At 42.4% G+C, this 13,187-nt stretch overlaps 1 protein-coding gene across 1 annotated transcript in view; it reads right to left on the minus strand.

The window, feature by feature from the left end:
• Positions 1–13,187, minus strand: part of NID1 (nidogen 1) — a 165,637-nt gene that overhangs the window by 6,463 nt on the left and 145,987 nt on the right. The window contains exons 16-19 of the mRNA XM_033938047.1: positions 10,677–10,848; positions 9,221–9,378; positions 5,850–5,973; positions 834–946 (exon numbers count right to left, since the gene is read on the minus strand). Of these exons, the coding sequence (XP_033793938.1) occupies positions 834–946; positions 5,850–5,973; positions 9,221–9,378; positions 10,677–10,848 (567 nt within the window). The remainder of the gene's footprint in view (positions 1–833; positions 947–5,849; positions 5,974–9,220; positions 9,379–10,676; positions 10,849–13,187) is intronic.

Consider the following 13,187-nt stretch of genomic DNA (forward strand, 5'->3'; position numbering starts at 1 on the left):
TTACACAGGAATTGTCAGTGTGTGGGAGGTAGAGGAGTATGCATTTGTGTAGAGGTGGAATTTGTGACTATATCTAGAGGCATGGTGTGTGTGAGTGTGTATACCTTTGTTTCTGGAGGTATGCATGTGTCTGGGGGAAAGGGTGTTAGTAAAGGGGAAGGGGGGTGTAAGTGTGCATCAAAGTGCACACATCTTGGGCAAGTCACTTAATCCTCCATTGCTTCAGATACAAACAGACTATAAGCCCTTTGGGTCCAGGGAAATTCCTAATATATCTGAATATAACTCACCTTGAGCTACTACAGAAAAATATGCGAGCTCAATCCAAACAAATAACTAAGGGGTCCTTTTACTAAAGATTAGAACACACTGACGGACATTAGCACACACTAAATGCTGCATGTCCTGTTTTTATAACTAAGGCCATGGTACTTAGACCATGCTAATCATTTTAGCCTGAATTACACTTGAGTAAAAGGGCCCCTAAATCTGTGTGTCTTGGGGGAGAGAGAGAGGGGAAGTGGGGGAGAGAGAGAGAGGGGGGGGAGAGAGAGAGAGAGAGAGAGAGAGAGAATGAATGGGGGAGGGGTGATGAGGGAATATATTTGATATGTATATAGAGGGTGAAGGGAGGTGTGAGGGATGTGTGGCATGTGATGGGGATATATGCTGTGTAGTGAGCAAGGGGAACATAGGATTTGTTGCCCATCCCATCAATCTGGACAGAAAAAAACTAAAGAATCTATTATCAAATATATAGTTAGGGTGCCATGTTTCTCAGTGCTCATTGATCCATCATTAGATGAAAAAGAATGTAAGGTTTTCTATACTACCTGGAGGACACTGGGCATACGCTGTGGCTATTCCATAAAGCCGCGACCGTTTGTGAGGCTGGAAGTCATCATTTTCTTTTGAAACTGTGCGATCTACAGCTACAACAGCATCTCTGCAGCATACAAAAAGTGAGAAATGTACATGGGAAAGAATACATTTACAGTAATTTTATATTGCTAGGTCATACTAATCTTTTACAATTCACGTTTCCAAAAATAGCATTAGAACTTCCATAATGAGCAGAGCAGGAATTATACTTTACAATGTGTCACTCAATCATTTCTAACTGAATTTTTTAAAAAATTAATAGAGGGTCATGAATTTGATAGACTGCCTTTCAGTGGTACAATCAAAGTGGTTTACATTTGAACAGTAAGAGGGAAGAACGATCAATGTCCAAAAAAATGGAATTCTGAGAAAAATTACTCCAAAGACTCTGTTATGAATGTTAAGAGGCTATTTTTAAAGGCTGCTTGATATCATTTTTGATGTGCTTCCTACTAATGACAGTACTGGATGAACATTACAATGAAGCAGCATTAATTAAATTTTTGAAAATTGTGGCCTTGTTTTTCCCTCTGAATCTTCATTTATTGTATGCAAATCTCTGCCAAGTTATTTTACCCAGAGAAACTGCCAATTACCTTGTAAAATTTGCCTTCTACCTGCACACTTATTACAATTAAGCCCTCTGGGGTCAATCCAGAGCAGGCATATTGATGCATTCATTTGAATGCTGGGGCTTAGGATAATGAATATTCAATGCTGCTATTTGCACAGGTAGCAGTGCAGAATATATATATAGACCCCAAATCTATTAATGTCGTAGGCACTGTTAAGCACGATTGTCAATCATCCAGTAGACACTGTTTAGCACGATTGTCAATCATCCAGTAGACACTGTTTATAGAAATCACACCTAAACAGTCTTAGGTGTCAATAGGCATTGGGACCTTCGACAGACTACCATTTAGGCCAGGGTTTTCTTGGCACAAATGAGTGTGCCTAAGTCAAACCATGCCCCAAATCCACCCAGAATCCGCCCTTAACCATGCCTACTTTCTGGTGGGTGCCTAGAGGTAGACGCCTACCTCAAACTGGTGGGCACCTACCGAGCTGGGCACCTACTAGCTAATTAATTTTTAAATCATTTTTAATGGCACTTTTCAATGATCAGCACTGATAAGGCTAATAAAAATTAAGTTAGGCACTTAGATCAGCACTGATAAGGCTAATAAAAATTAAGTTAGGCACTTAGATCAGCTTAGCGCACTGATGTAGGCACCTAATTTTAGATGTCTTTTATAGATTCAGGGCCATAGTGCCTTCTTTATAAAATTACCCCCTAAGATTTATGAACCGTGTACACATGTAAATGATTAAAATAATAGCATATGTTCATGATCCCTCAAATTCTATAGACAGCACCCAGATAAGGGTGCACTTCCAAGATAACTTAATTGGCAAATGAGCAGTTAATCGTTAGTAACTGGATGCTAACCACTGGCACCAGTCAGGATCTGTGCACACATCTATGTGCTAGTCTATAATGCCTAAGTCCCATAGTGTGCAACCTAAAAGGGGGGAGGGGCTGTAGCCACGGGAGGTATATGGGTGGGTCAGGCATTCCAAAACATTGCGTGCAGTATTACAGTAAAATGGGTCTCTGCACCTAATTTGGCCACAGGGATTTATATTAGGTTTGAGCAGGTGTAAGTCTGGTGCCCAGAACTGAGCGCAGGAATTAGAACTAAGCAGTTTCCTATAAAATGTCCGTGCCCTCTATAGAGGAGTACTTACTGCTAATCTTTTCCAGCGACCATTTTTGAGTACCATTTATAGACTGCTCCCCTGCCCCCTCCCCCCCCCCCCCCTTACGTGCTACATCCCAATTTCTGGCTATGCATTATTTTATAAAAGGGTGCCTAAACGCAATAGTGCATAATAGGAAGATGGGCATACACAAGGGCAGAGTTTGGATAAGTGTAGGTGGGACAAAGAGCTATTACAGAATATTATACACGTGTGCTTCAGCACTTTGGCCCTGATTCTATAAGGTCTGCCTAAAATTAGGCACCAATATCAGCACTGACTCTATAACATTTAAGCGCCCATTATAAAATTATGCTCAGCGTCCTAATATTTAGGCATCCCCAATTTAGGTCACGGTTTTCTATGCCTAAAGTTAGGTACCGATATCAGAGCCTAACAGCAACTGATTTACAAAGAGGTGTCTAACTCAAACACACACCCATGATCTGCCCCCTAACCACGCCCACTTTTAGTGTAGGCACTTTGGACTAGGTGCCTACTTTGTAAGGAATTGAGTTTTTCAAGTTAGGCACCTAACTTTCAATTAAGATCTTTTCTAAAGTGTTAAGTGCCAATATCAGTACCAATTAAGCCTGTTTTATCAATTAAGTTACAGTAGGCACAAATATTAGTGGAAGCACCAGCACCCGTCCTCTTCTCTCCCTCTCCTTCCCACTTCTCCCCCACCCCCACTTCATGCCTTCACGCCACCCCCCCCCCCCCAACTAGCTTTTTTCTGGCACGAGCAGCAACTCCAACCTGCTGTATGCGCCAGCGTTGGCTCTCTCTCTTACATCATTTCTGGGTCCCATGCCTAGGAAGTGATGCCAACACTAATGTGGCCAGCAAGTTTGTGATGCTGCTCGCACCAGGAAAATTAAAGAGGTACGGGGGAAGGGAAGGGGCGTTCGCGCAAAGCGGGGGGGGGGGAGTTAGAGAAGAGGGTGGGGAGGGGCACCACCGTCCCGAGCGCCACTCACCCTTGCTATGCCACTTCCTATAGGTGTCGTGTCACCCATATGTAGGTACAGTGTGTTTTGGAAGGTTCATATATTCCACCATAAGTGTAGTAGTTAGCGTGGGATATGGGCCTTAAGTCACCATCTCTTTGGTTGACTACACTGCCCACTAGGCTACTCCAGGAACCTGCTTACTGCTCTAATAGGACTGGCCATAACATCTGAAGCTATTACACAGGCCGGTACGTACTGTTTCATTCATATAGAAACAGATAAGGGCCATAGCCCATCAGGTCAGCCCACTCTACTGACCCACCCCCAAGTCTACTATCCTAGGGATCCCACTCTTGGTGACAGGTTTCCTTGGCTTAACCCTCTAAGGGATCCCACATGGGCATCCCATTTGCTCTTAAATTCTTGCACGCTGTTTGCCTCGATCACCTGCACCGGGAGCTCGTTCCAAAGATCAACCACTCTCTCAGTGAAGAAATATTTCCTGGTGTCGCCATGAAATTTCCCGCCCCTGAGTTTGAGCGGATGCCCTCTTGTGGCTGAGGGTCCTTTGAGAAAGAGAATCTCTTCTTCCATCTCGATACGGCCAGTAATATACTTAAATGTCTCGATCATATCTCCTCTCTTCCTACGTTCCTTGAGTGAGTACAGCTGCAAATCTTTCAGCCTTTCCTCGTACGATAGATCCTTGAGCCCCGAGACCATCCTGGTGGCAATCCGTTGCACCAACTCTACTCTCAGCACATCTTTTCGGTAGTGTGGCCTCCAGAATTGCACACAGTATTCCAAATGAGATCTCACCATGGTTCTGTATAATGGCATTATGACTTCAGGCTTCCGGCTGACGAAACTCCTGCGGATGCAACCTAACAACTGTCTTGTCTTAGATGAAGCCTTCTCCACATGATCAGCAGTTTTCATGTCTGCGCTGATGATCACTCCCAAGTTTCGTTCTGTTGAAGTTCTAGCTAAGGTCTCACCATTCAAGGTGTAAGTTCTGCACTGATTTCTGCTGCTGAGGTGCATGATCTTGCATTTCTTAGCGTTGAAGCCCAGCTGCCAGGTCGAGGACCAAAGCTCCAACAAATGTAGGTCCTGTGTCATACTATCGGGTGAATTGGCGTCGTCAGCGAATAGCGTTATCTTACCTTGAAGCCCCTGAGTTAGGTCCCCTATGAATATGTTGAAAAGGAGCAGGCCCAAGACTGAGCCCTGCGGTACTCCACTGGTCATCTTTGGAGAGGGGGTAGGGGGTCATACCTTCATGCCTCCAGTGGACATCTGGACAGTTTGAGCACCTTTTTGGAACTTATTCATTGTTAAAATAGAACCAGCCCCCAAATGTCCAAATTGTTTCCTGGAAATTTATAAAAATGTTCAACTACTGCAGAAAAATGTCCAAATCATAAGCCGGCCCAAACCATGCTTCTATCACACCCTCTTGAGATTTAGATGCACTGCAAACAACCATTATAGAAATGGGTTTGGTGAGAAAATGGTCTTATCTACCCCTTTATGCCATTTTTTGGGGATGTTTTTCTTTTTTTGAAAATAAGCCCCATAACCTCCTATGAATATTGTGCCGCTTACACTTATTCCAGCATTCACTGCTCTGGTTTTAAGACATCTGTCAAATGAGATTCCACAAAGAAAACAACTTTAACGGAAGGGGTAAAACGCGGACCTTACAGACCTTATGGACCTCGCGGATCTAAAACCGCATGTCCTTAAAAATCTGAGGTCCGTGCATTGACAAGCCCGCCTTTTAGCTTATTTTACCCAGACCCTTATTCCACCGCTTTCACTGTAGCTCATGCCCCCGGCTCTGCAAAAGTTTTGCCGCTAGTCTCAGCATAGGGAGGGAAAAGCATTAGGATCCGTCAGAGCTAAAATGTCATAGAGGTCTGTCAGAGCCAGAATCTACAAGTGGCATAGACCTCAGATTTTAAAGGACGTGCAGTTTTAGATCCGCGAGGTCCATAAGGTCCGTGTTTTACCCCTTCCCCAACTTTAATGTTGTATACACAAAGCCAGAAGAAATCAATAAATTACTTTAGAACAGAGTGCATATGCTGTCATGGGCCCTCTGCCATGTCCCTTCTGACGACATGCATTCTTTCCAATAAATTTCTTTTCCCTACTACAGATAACAGGACAGATGTAAAACTGTCAACCCCTGCAAACAGAATATATTAAAATGCAGCCAAATAAGCTCTAAAGCAGATAACATACCTCCTCCAGTCTGTGTAGTACAAATTCTTCCCATAACTGGCAACACCAAAAGGATACTGGATACCTTCAAGGATCTTTCGTCGACTGGGTTGACTAGGGTTCATACATTCCAGATTCTTGGTCCCTGCATATAACAGTTTTGTCTTTGTAAGTTTATTAAAATGGAATTTTTGTTTAAATATGAAAAGCAATAATTATATACAATGATGCAATCAAGAAAGCATGTTAACTTTTGAAAAAAAAGTTATCAATTCCTTTTTTGTCACATTCTTGTGCTTTCCTTAAGCCTTTTTACATGTACCAGCTGCAAGCCATTGAAAATTTAATGAGAGAATATGTGGTCCTTCAGCTGTCCAGAACTTTTTTTTTTTTGCAGAGCATACTGTGGTCAGTCAGAAGACTGCAAGAGGAGGGATAGAATGTTTTTTAGTTTTTTTTTTTAAAAGAGTAATACAATGGTACCTCGGAATCTGAACACTACAGAACTCGAACGTTTTGGAATATTAACTTTTTTTGTAGTAAATTTTGTCTCGGAATCCAAATGCTGCTTTGGAATCCGAACCCCCCCCCCCCGATGGGCCTCCTTAGATTGCTGGCAGGAGGGTGCCCAACTCCTCCTGCCGGCCCCCCCCCCCCGACAGCCCTCTTAAAATCACCGGCAGGAGGGTGGTTTGAGAAAGAGAGGAATGCAGAAAATACTGGGGTTCTTGCCAGGGAATGGGGTAGACAGAGAAAGAAAATAAAGGGATGTCAACACTAGAAGGGGGAAGCATAGACTGGGTATTGAATTTGCCACAGGTCAGGGGGAGGGCAATCAACCCTAAGAAATCTGTTCAAGCTAGTTCAGGACTAAGCTGCTCAGAGGGTGGTGTTCAGCCAGAGCAAGAAGAAAACTGAAGGATAGGGGAGATCAGCTTGGAAGCCTCGCCTTCATAATTGGGGAATTCTGCATAACAGATTACACATCTACACTGCGTACCTTATTGCATGCCTTTCTCAAGATTAGATTATGGAAATGTTGTATATGTGGGCTTGTCAGGCACCCAACTGAAGCGTCTTCAAATACTGCAGGACATGGCAATCATGGTGCTGGGGCAGATTGGGAAATTTATACATTACAGTTACAGTTTATTATACTTGATATACCGCCTTTAAGACCAAACTCATTTAGTGGTTTACATAATAAAAACAGTAAACCCCCCCAAAATGACATAAATGAAAGCCCAAAGCCCACTTGGGAGTTCTGATCGACAAGTCGATAAAGCCATCCACAGAATGTGCAGCGGTGGCGAAAAGGGCGAACAGAATACTAGGAATGATAAAGAAGGGGATCACGAACAAATCGGAGAAGGTTATCATGCCGCTGTACCAGGCCATGATGCACCCTCATCTGGGGTACTACATACAGCACTGGTCGCTGTACATGAAGAAGGACATGGTACTACATGAAAGGGTCCAGAGAAGAGCGACCAAGATGGTTAAGGGGTTGGAGGAGCTGCCGTACAGCGAAAGATTAGAGAAATTGGGCCTCTTCTCCCTCGAACAGGGGAGATTGAGAGGGGACATGATCGAAACATTCAAGATAATGAAAGGAATAGACTTAGCAGATAAAGACAGGTTGTTCACCCTCTCCAAGGTAGGGAGAACGAGAGGGCACTCTCTAAAGTTGAAAGGGGATAGATTCCATACAAACGTAAGGAAGTTCTTCTTCACCCACAGAGTGGTAGAAAACTGGAATGCTCTCCAGGAGGCTGTCATAGGGGAACATACCTTCCAGGGATTCAAGTCAAAGTTAGACAAGTTCATGCTGAACAAGAACGTGCACTGGTAGGGCTAGTCTCAGTTAGGGCACTTTCACTAGAGGGCTGCCGTGTGAGCGGACTGCTGGGCATGATGGACCACTGGTTTGACCCAGCAGCAGCAATTCTTATGTTATGTTCACTCCATAGGGATATTATACTGGTTGCCAAGGGCCTACAGGGTGAAATTCAAAATTCTGTCTAACAGATAGATCCCTATATGAACATAAATCAGTGTACTTAAATCTTTTAACTGTTCTTTATACTCCGGCAAGATGTCTTAGATCATTGCAAGACCACACATTGGTGGTACCATATTTTTCTACTACTCATTGGGGAGTAACCTGGGAAAGGGAGAGGTTTTTTTGGCTGGGTTTGATGCTCTGGAATGACCTACCAAGAGATGTTTGGGCAGAAATGAATTTTAGAAATTTGTGTTTTGATTAAAAATGTTTTTCTTCCAACAGGCTTTTGAGGTCCATTTGTCTAGGTAGGGGGTATGGTGACCAACCCAGGGGCAATTGTAAGTGATACGTTTATGGTGTGTCCTTGGAGTGAGTAAAGTATGTGTTTCCTTTTTGATGTTCTTTCCATTTTGATGTTGTATTGTGTAAATTTTACTGTAAACCACTTAGATCTTACAAAATATAAGTGGTATATAAAATTATAATTAAACATACAAATATGGAGCATGCAAATTTTTTAAAAACTGCACTGAATTTTCAAAAATTTTGCTGAATTTTAAATCATTTTTGTGCAGAATTCCTCCAGGAATAGTACTTGTATAAATTCCCTGGGGGTAATTTTCAAAAGTATACTCATAATTTTGTTTTGAAAATTTGCTACTACCCACACAAGGGAAAAGTATGCATAAAATTACCTCCTTAATGGTCTTAATTTGTATCCTCCCATAGATAAGAGCACTGATCATGTGTTTAGCTTTCCCTCTCCTTTAACTTGGGGAGTCTACTTACTAAAGCACGGTACCACTTACCCCACTGCCACAAGCCGATTAATGCAATAACTGATTGCTGCAGCAAAGGATGGGAAAGGGTTAGAGAATGGGTGAGTTCTGAGTATTAACAGTGCTTGGAATTAGCACACAGTAAGTCAGCATATGTACTTACTTCCATAGCTGCAGATACCATGGATATACTTGCTCCCTCCCTCCCTCCCACGCACACTATTGGCAGGCAGTTAACGTGGCTACTGCTTGTACAGAAGCATCTTCACCCCCTTTCCCAAAATAGCACTGTGATCCTTCCTCAATACCTACTGTCAATGTCCCTGGTGGGTTAGAGGTAGGCAGCAGCGATCTCTCACAGTATTATTGCTAGAGATCAAGCTGCCAAATACAGAGCACATGCCCTTATTTGGCAGTTTGACCCCTGCCAGTATCATTGTTAAACTCTCAGGTCAGTAGAGAACAAGGGTGAATATTATGTAAAAATAAATAAACCTTCATTAAACTGTGGCAGAACTCCTCCCTACCACCCCTCACCCCCCCAAAAAAAAAAAAATAGTAGCACATTAATAAGTGTGGCCTTCAGTCTTTTCTGTATCCTCATTTACCTGCATCAGCCCAGCATAGCACTGAGGAATAAGGATCAATGGTCAATCCATTTGGTAATTCTAGCTCATCTTTAATAAGAATCCTTCTATTTGTGCCATCCAGGTTTGACATTTCAATTTTAGGAGCATTTCTGTTCCAATCAGTCCAATAAAGCTTTCTGGAAGGAAAATAAGAAGGAAAAAAAAAATCTGATCCTGTATACTGCAAAAAGGAACACAGATGTATAAATAAAAGAAAAAGATATTTATATACATGCCTTGTAAAGTTTTCACACCCTGATATATTTTTCACATTCTGCTGTCTAAAATATACAATTCAAAATGCACTAAAGTACAAGATTGTTTCACTAATCTTTACAATGAGTACTCTACACTTTCAAACAATTTTAAAAAATAGTAAAAAAAAAAAAAGTGATTATGAACATGAAACAAAAAGCTCTGGTTGCACAAGTCTTCACACCCCTTGACTGAATCTGTGGTGGAAGTTCTTTCTGTAGAAATAGCAGCCACGAGTTATTTAAGATGTGTTTACCACTTTGCTCAGCAGGACGTTGTGGTTTTGCCCATTCTTTGCAGAATAACTGAAGCATGTTCAAGCTGGCTAAGGATCACCCATAAATTATAGTCTGCAAACCTTCCCACTGATTTTCTTCAGAGAAACTGTAAATATATGTCGGTATTTGTGTGCTCCTGGAGCTGGAAGTTTATTTTATAAAGGTGAACAGGTATCTTTCTGGATTTCTTACTAACAGGAAAGTTAAGTCAAAAACAAAAAAGCATGCCTGCTCCTTTCCTGAGCCCGCCCAACTCCCAAACTACTAATGGCCCAGGTGGTGTAGTAGAATGTGAAGCCCCCCATCCTGACCTTCCCCAGGTCAGGCTGGGTCCAACCCCTTATCACTGGCCCTGATGGTCTAGTGCAGGAGTGTCAAAGTCCCTCCTTGAGGGCCGCAATCCAGTTGGGTTTTCAGGATTTCCCCAATGAATATGCATGAGATCTATTAGCATACAATGTGCATGCAAATAGAGCTATGGGAACAACAGATATAGTTTTCAGGACCCTTCTCATTTGGAATTTTTTTTCCTGGATAAACCTGTTCTTCAACCTATTAATTCTTAATTTTATTTCCTAGATCAGGGGTGGGCAACGAGGGCCGCAATCCAGTCAAGTTTTTAGGATTTCCCCAATGAATATGCATGAGATCTATTTGCATGCACTGCCTCCATTGTATGCAAATGGATCTCATGAATATTCATTGGGGAAATCCTAAAAACCCGACTGGATTGCGGCCCTCGTTGCCCATCCCTGTCCTAGATGGACCCAATATGGTTATTCATATTAGAGTGTATATTTAAAAATGTTCAATACATTTAGTCAGAAATAGTTACATTCCTTCATCCGAATCTCTACCATCATTTCAACATTTTACATAAGAAAAATGCAATGAAAACATACCCTTTTACAGGATCTGTTACAATGCCTCTGGGATTTACTAGTTCAGTGTCAAACAACACAAGACGCTGGCTGCCATCCAACTTGGCCACTTCAATTCTATCCAGCTGGGAGTCAGTCCAGAAAATGTTACGTCCAAGATGATCAACTGCTATTCCTTCAGGGCTCCCTAGTCCTAGAAAAAAAAATGTTTCTCTTATATAATAGATATCAGCAGATATAAACCATTAGTGTGAGTGTGTGTGTGTGTGTGTGTGGGGGGGGGGGTGTTTAAGGATGTGTTACATTCAGATACAGTAGGCATTTTCCTGTTTCCAGAGGGCTTATAGTCTAAGTTTTTACCTGAGTCAATGGAGAGTTAAGGGGCTCTTTTACTAAAGCTTAGGGTGCACTAAGCATCATTTGGCCCACAGTGGAACTTAATTTTCAAAAGGGCGACTATGATAAAATGAGGAAATGGTTAAAAAGAAGCTAAAAGGATCAGTGGCAAATATTAGGACTGTAAACCAGGTGTGGACATTATTTTAAAATACCATCGTGGAAGCCCAGATGTATTCCACGTATTAACAAAAGTGGAAAGAAGAGGAAACAAGAGCCAGCATGGCTAAAAGGTGAAGTGAAAGAGCAAAACAAAAAAAAATCTTTAAAGAATTGAAAAAGGATTCAAAGGAAGAAAATAAGAAGAGACATGCTATGGAGCAAGACCTGCGTACTTTAGAAAGTTGGTCCTCGATCTGGCAGCTGGGCTTCAACGCCAAGAAATGTAAGGTCATGCATCTCGGTAATGGAAATCCTTGCAGAACTTACACCCTGAATGGAGAAACTTTAACCAGGACTACGGCAGAACGAGACTTAGGAGTAATCATCAGTGCTGACATGAAAGCAGCCACTCAAGTGGAGAAGGCTTCATCTAAAGCACGGCAGATGATAGGTTGTATCAAGAGAAGCTTCGTCAACAGGAAGCCTGAAGTCATAATGCCATTGTACAGAGCCATGGTGAGACCTCATCTGGAATACTGTGTGCAATTTTGGAGGCCACATTACCGTAAAGATGTGTTCAGAATTGAATCAGTTCAGCGGATGGTCACCAGGATGGTCTCGGGGCTAAAGGGTCTCCCGTACAAAGAAAGACTGAGCAAATTGCAACTCTACACTCTCGAAGAGCGTAGGGAGAGGGGAGACATGATTGAGACTTTTAAGTACATCACGGGACGGGTCGAGGTGGAAGATAATATCTTTCTTCTGAAGGGACCCTCGACCACAAGAGGTCATCCACTCAAACTCAGGGGAGGGAGGTTTCATGGAGATGCCAGGAAGTACTTCTTCACGGAGAGAGTGATTGAGCATTGGAACAGGCTTCCAGTGCAGGTGATCGAGGCACACAGCATCTCAGACTTCAAGAATAAATGGGATACCTATGTGGGATCCCTACGAGGGTCATGCCAAGGGATAGGGTCACTAGGGTATAGACTTGAAAGAGCGGGTCAGTAGAGTGGCAGTATAATTACAATTATACTTAAGGGGGTCATTAGACTTAATAGGGAGGGTCAATAGTGTGGGCAGACTTGATGGGCTGTAGCCCTTATCTGCCGTCATCTTTCTATGTTCCTATGAGCACTAGCAAGTTAGATGCAAAACATTGATAATAAAGCTAAAAAAGAATATGTAGAGAAACTTGCTAAAGAGGCAAAAACTCATAGTAACAATTTTTTTAGGTAAATCAGAAGCAGAAAACCTGTGAGGGAATCTGTGGAATTGTTGGATGATCAAGAAGCAAAAGGGGCACTAGGGGAGGATAAGGCCATAGTGGAGAGACAATGAATTCTTTGGTTCGGTCTTTACGAAAGAGGATGTAAGAGATCTACCTGAACCGGATATGGTTTTCAAGGGTGATGATGCAGTGGAACTGAAAGAAATCTTGGTGAATATGGAAGATGTACTAAGCCAAATCGACAAGTTATAAAGTGATAAATCTCCAGGAAAGGCGCTAGAAAAGATTCAAAGAAGAGCAACCAAGATGGTAAAGGGGTTGGAACTCCTCTCGTATGATGAAAGACTAAAATGGTTAGGACTCTTAAGCTTGGAAAAGAGACGGCTGAGGGGAGATATGATTAAAGACTACAAAATCCTGAGTGGAGTAGAACGGGTACAAGTGGATCGATTTTTCACTTCATCAAAAATGACAAAGACTAGGGGACACTCAATGAAGTTACAGGGAAATACTTTTAAAACCAACTGGAGGAAATTTTTTTCACCCAGAGAATAGTTAAGCTCTGGAATGCGTTGAGGATGTGGTAAAAGCAGAAAGCGTAGCTGGTTTTAAGAAAGGCTTGGATAAGTTCCTGGAGGAAAAGTCCATAGTCTGTTATTGAGAAAGACATGGGGGAAGCCACTGCTTGCCTGTATCAGTAGCATGGAATATTGTTACACCTTGGGTTTTGGCCAGGTACTAGTGACCTGAATTGGCCACCGTGAGAACGGGCTACTGGGCTTGATGGACTATTGGTCTGACCC

This window comes from Geotrypetes seraphini, chromosome 3, assembly GCF_902459505.1.
Source record: "Geotrypetes seraphini chromosome 3, aGeoSer1.1, whole genome shotgun sequence".
Lineage (NCBI taxonomy): Eukaryota > Metazoa > Chordata > Amphibia > Gymnophiona > Dermophiidae > Geotrypetes > Geotrypetes seraphini.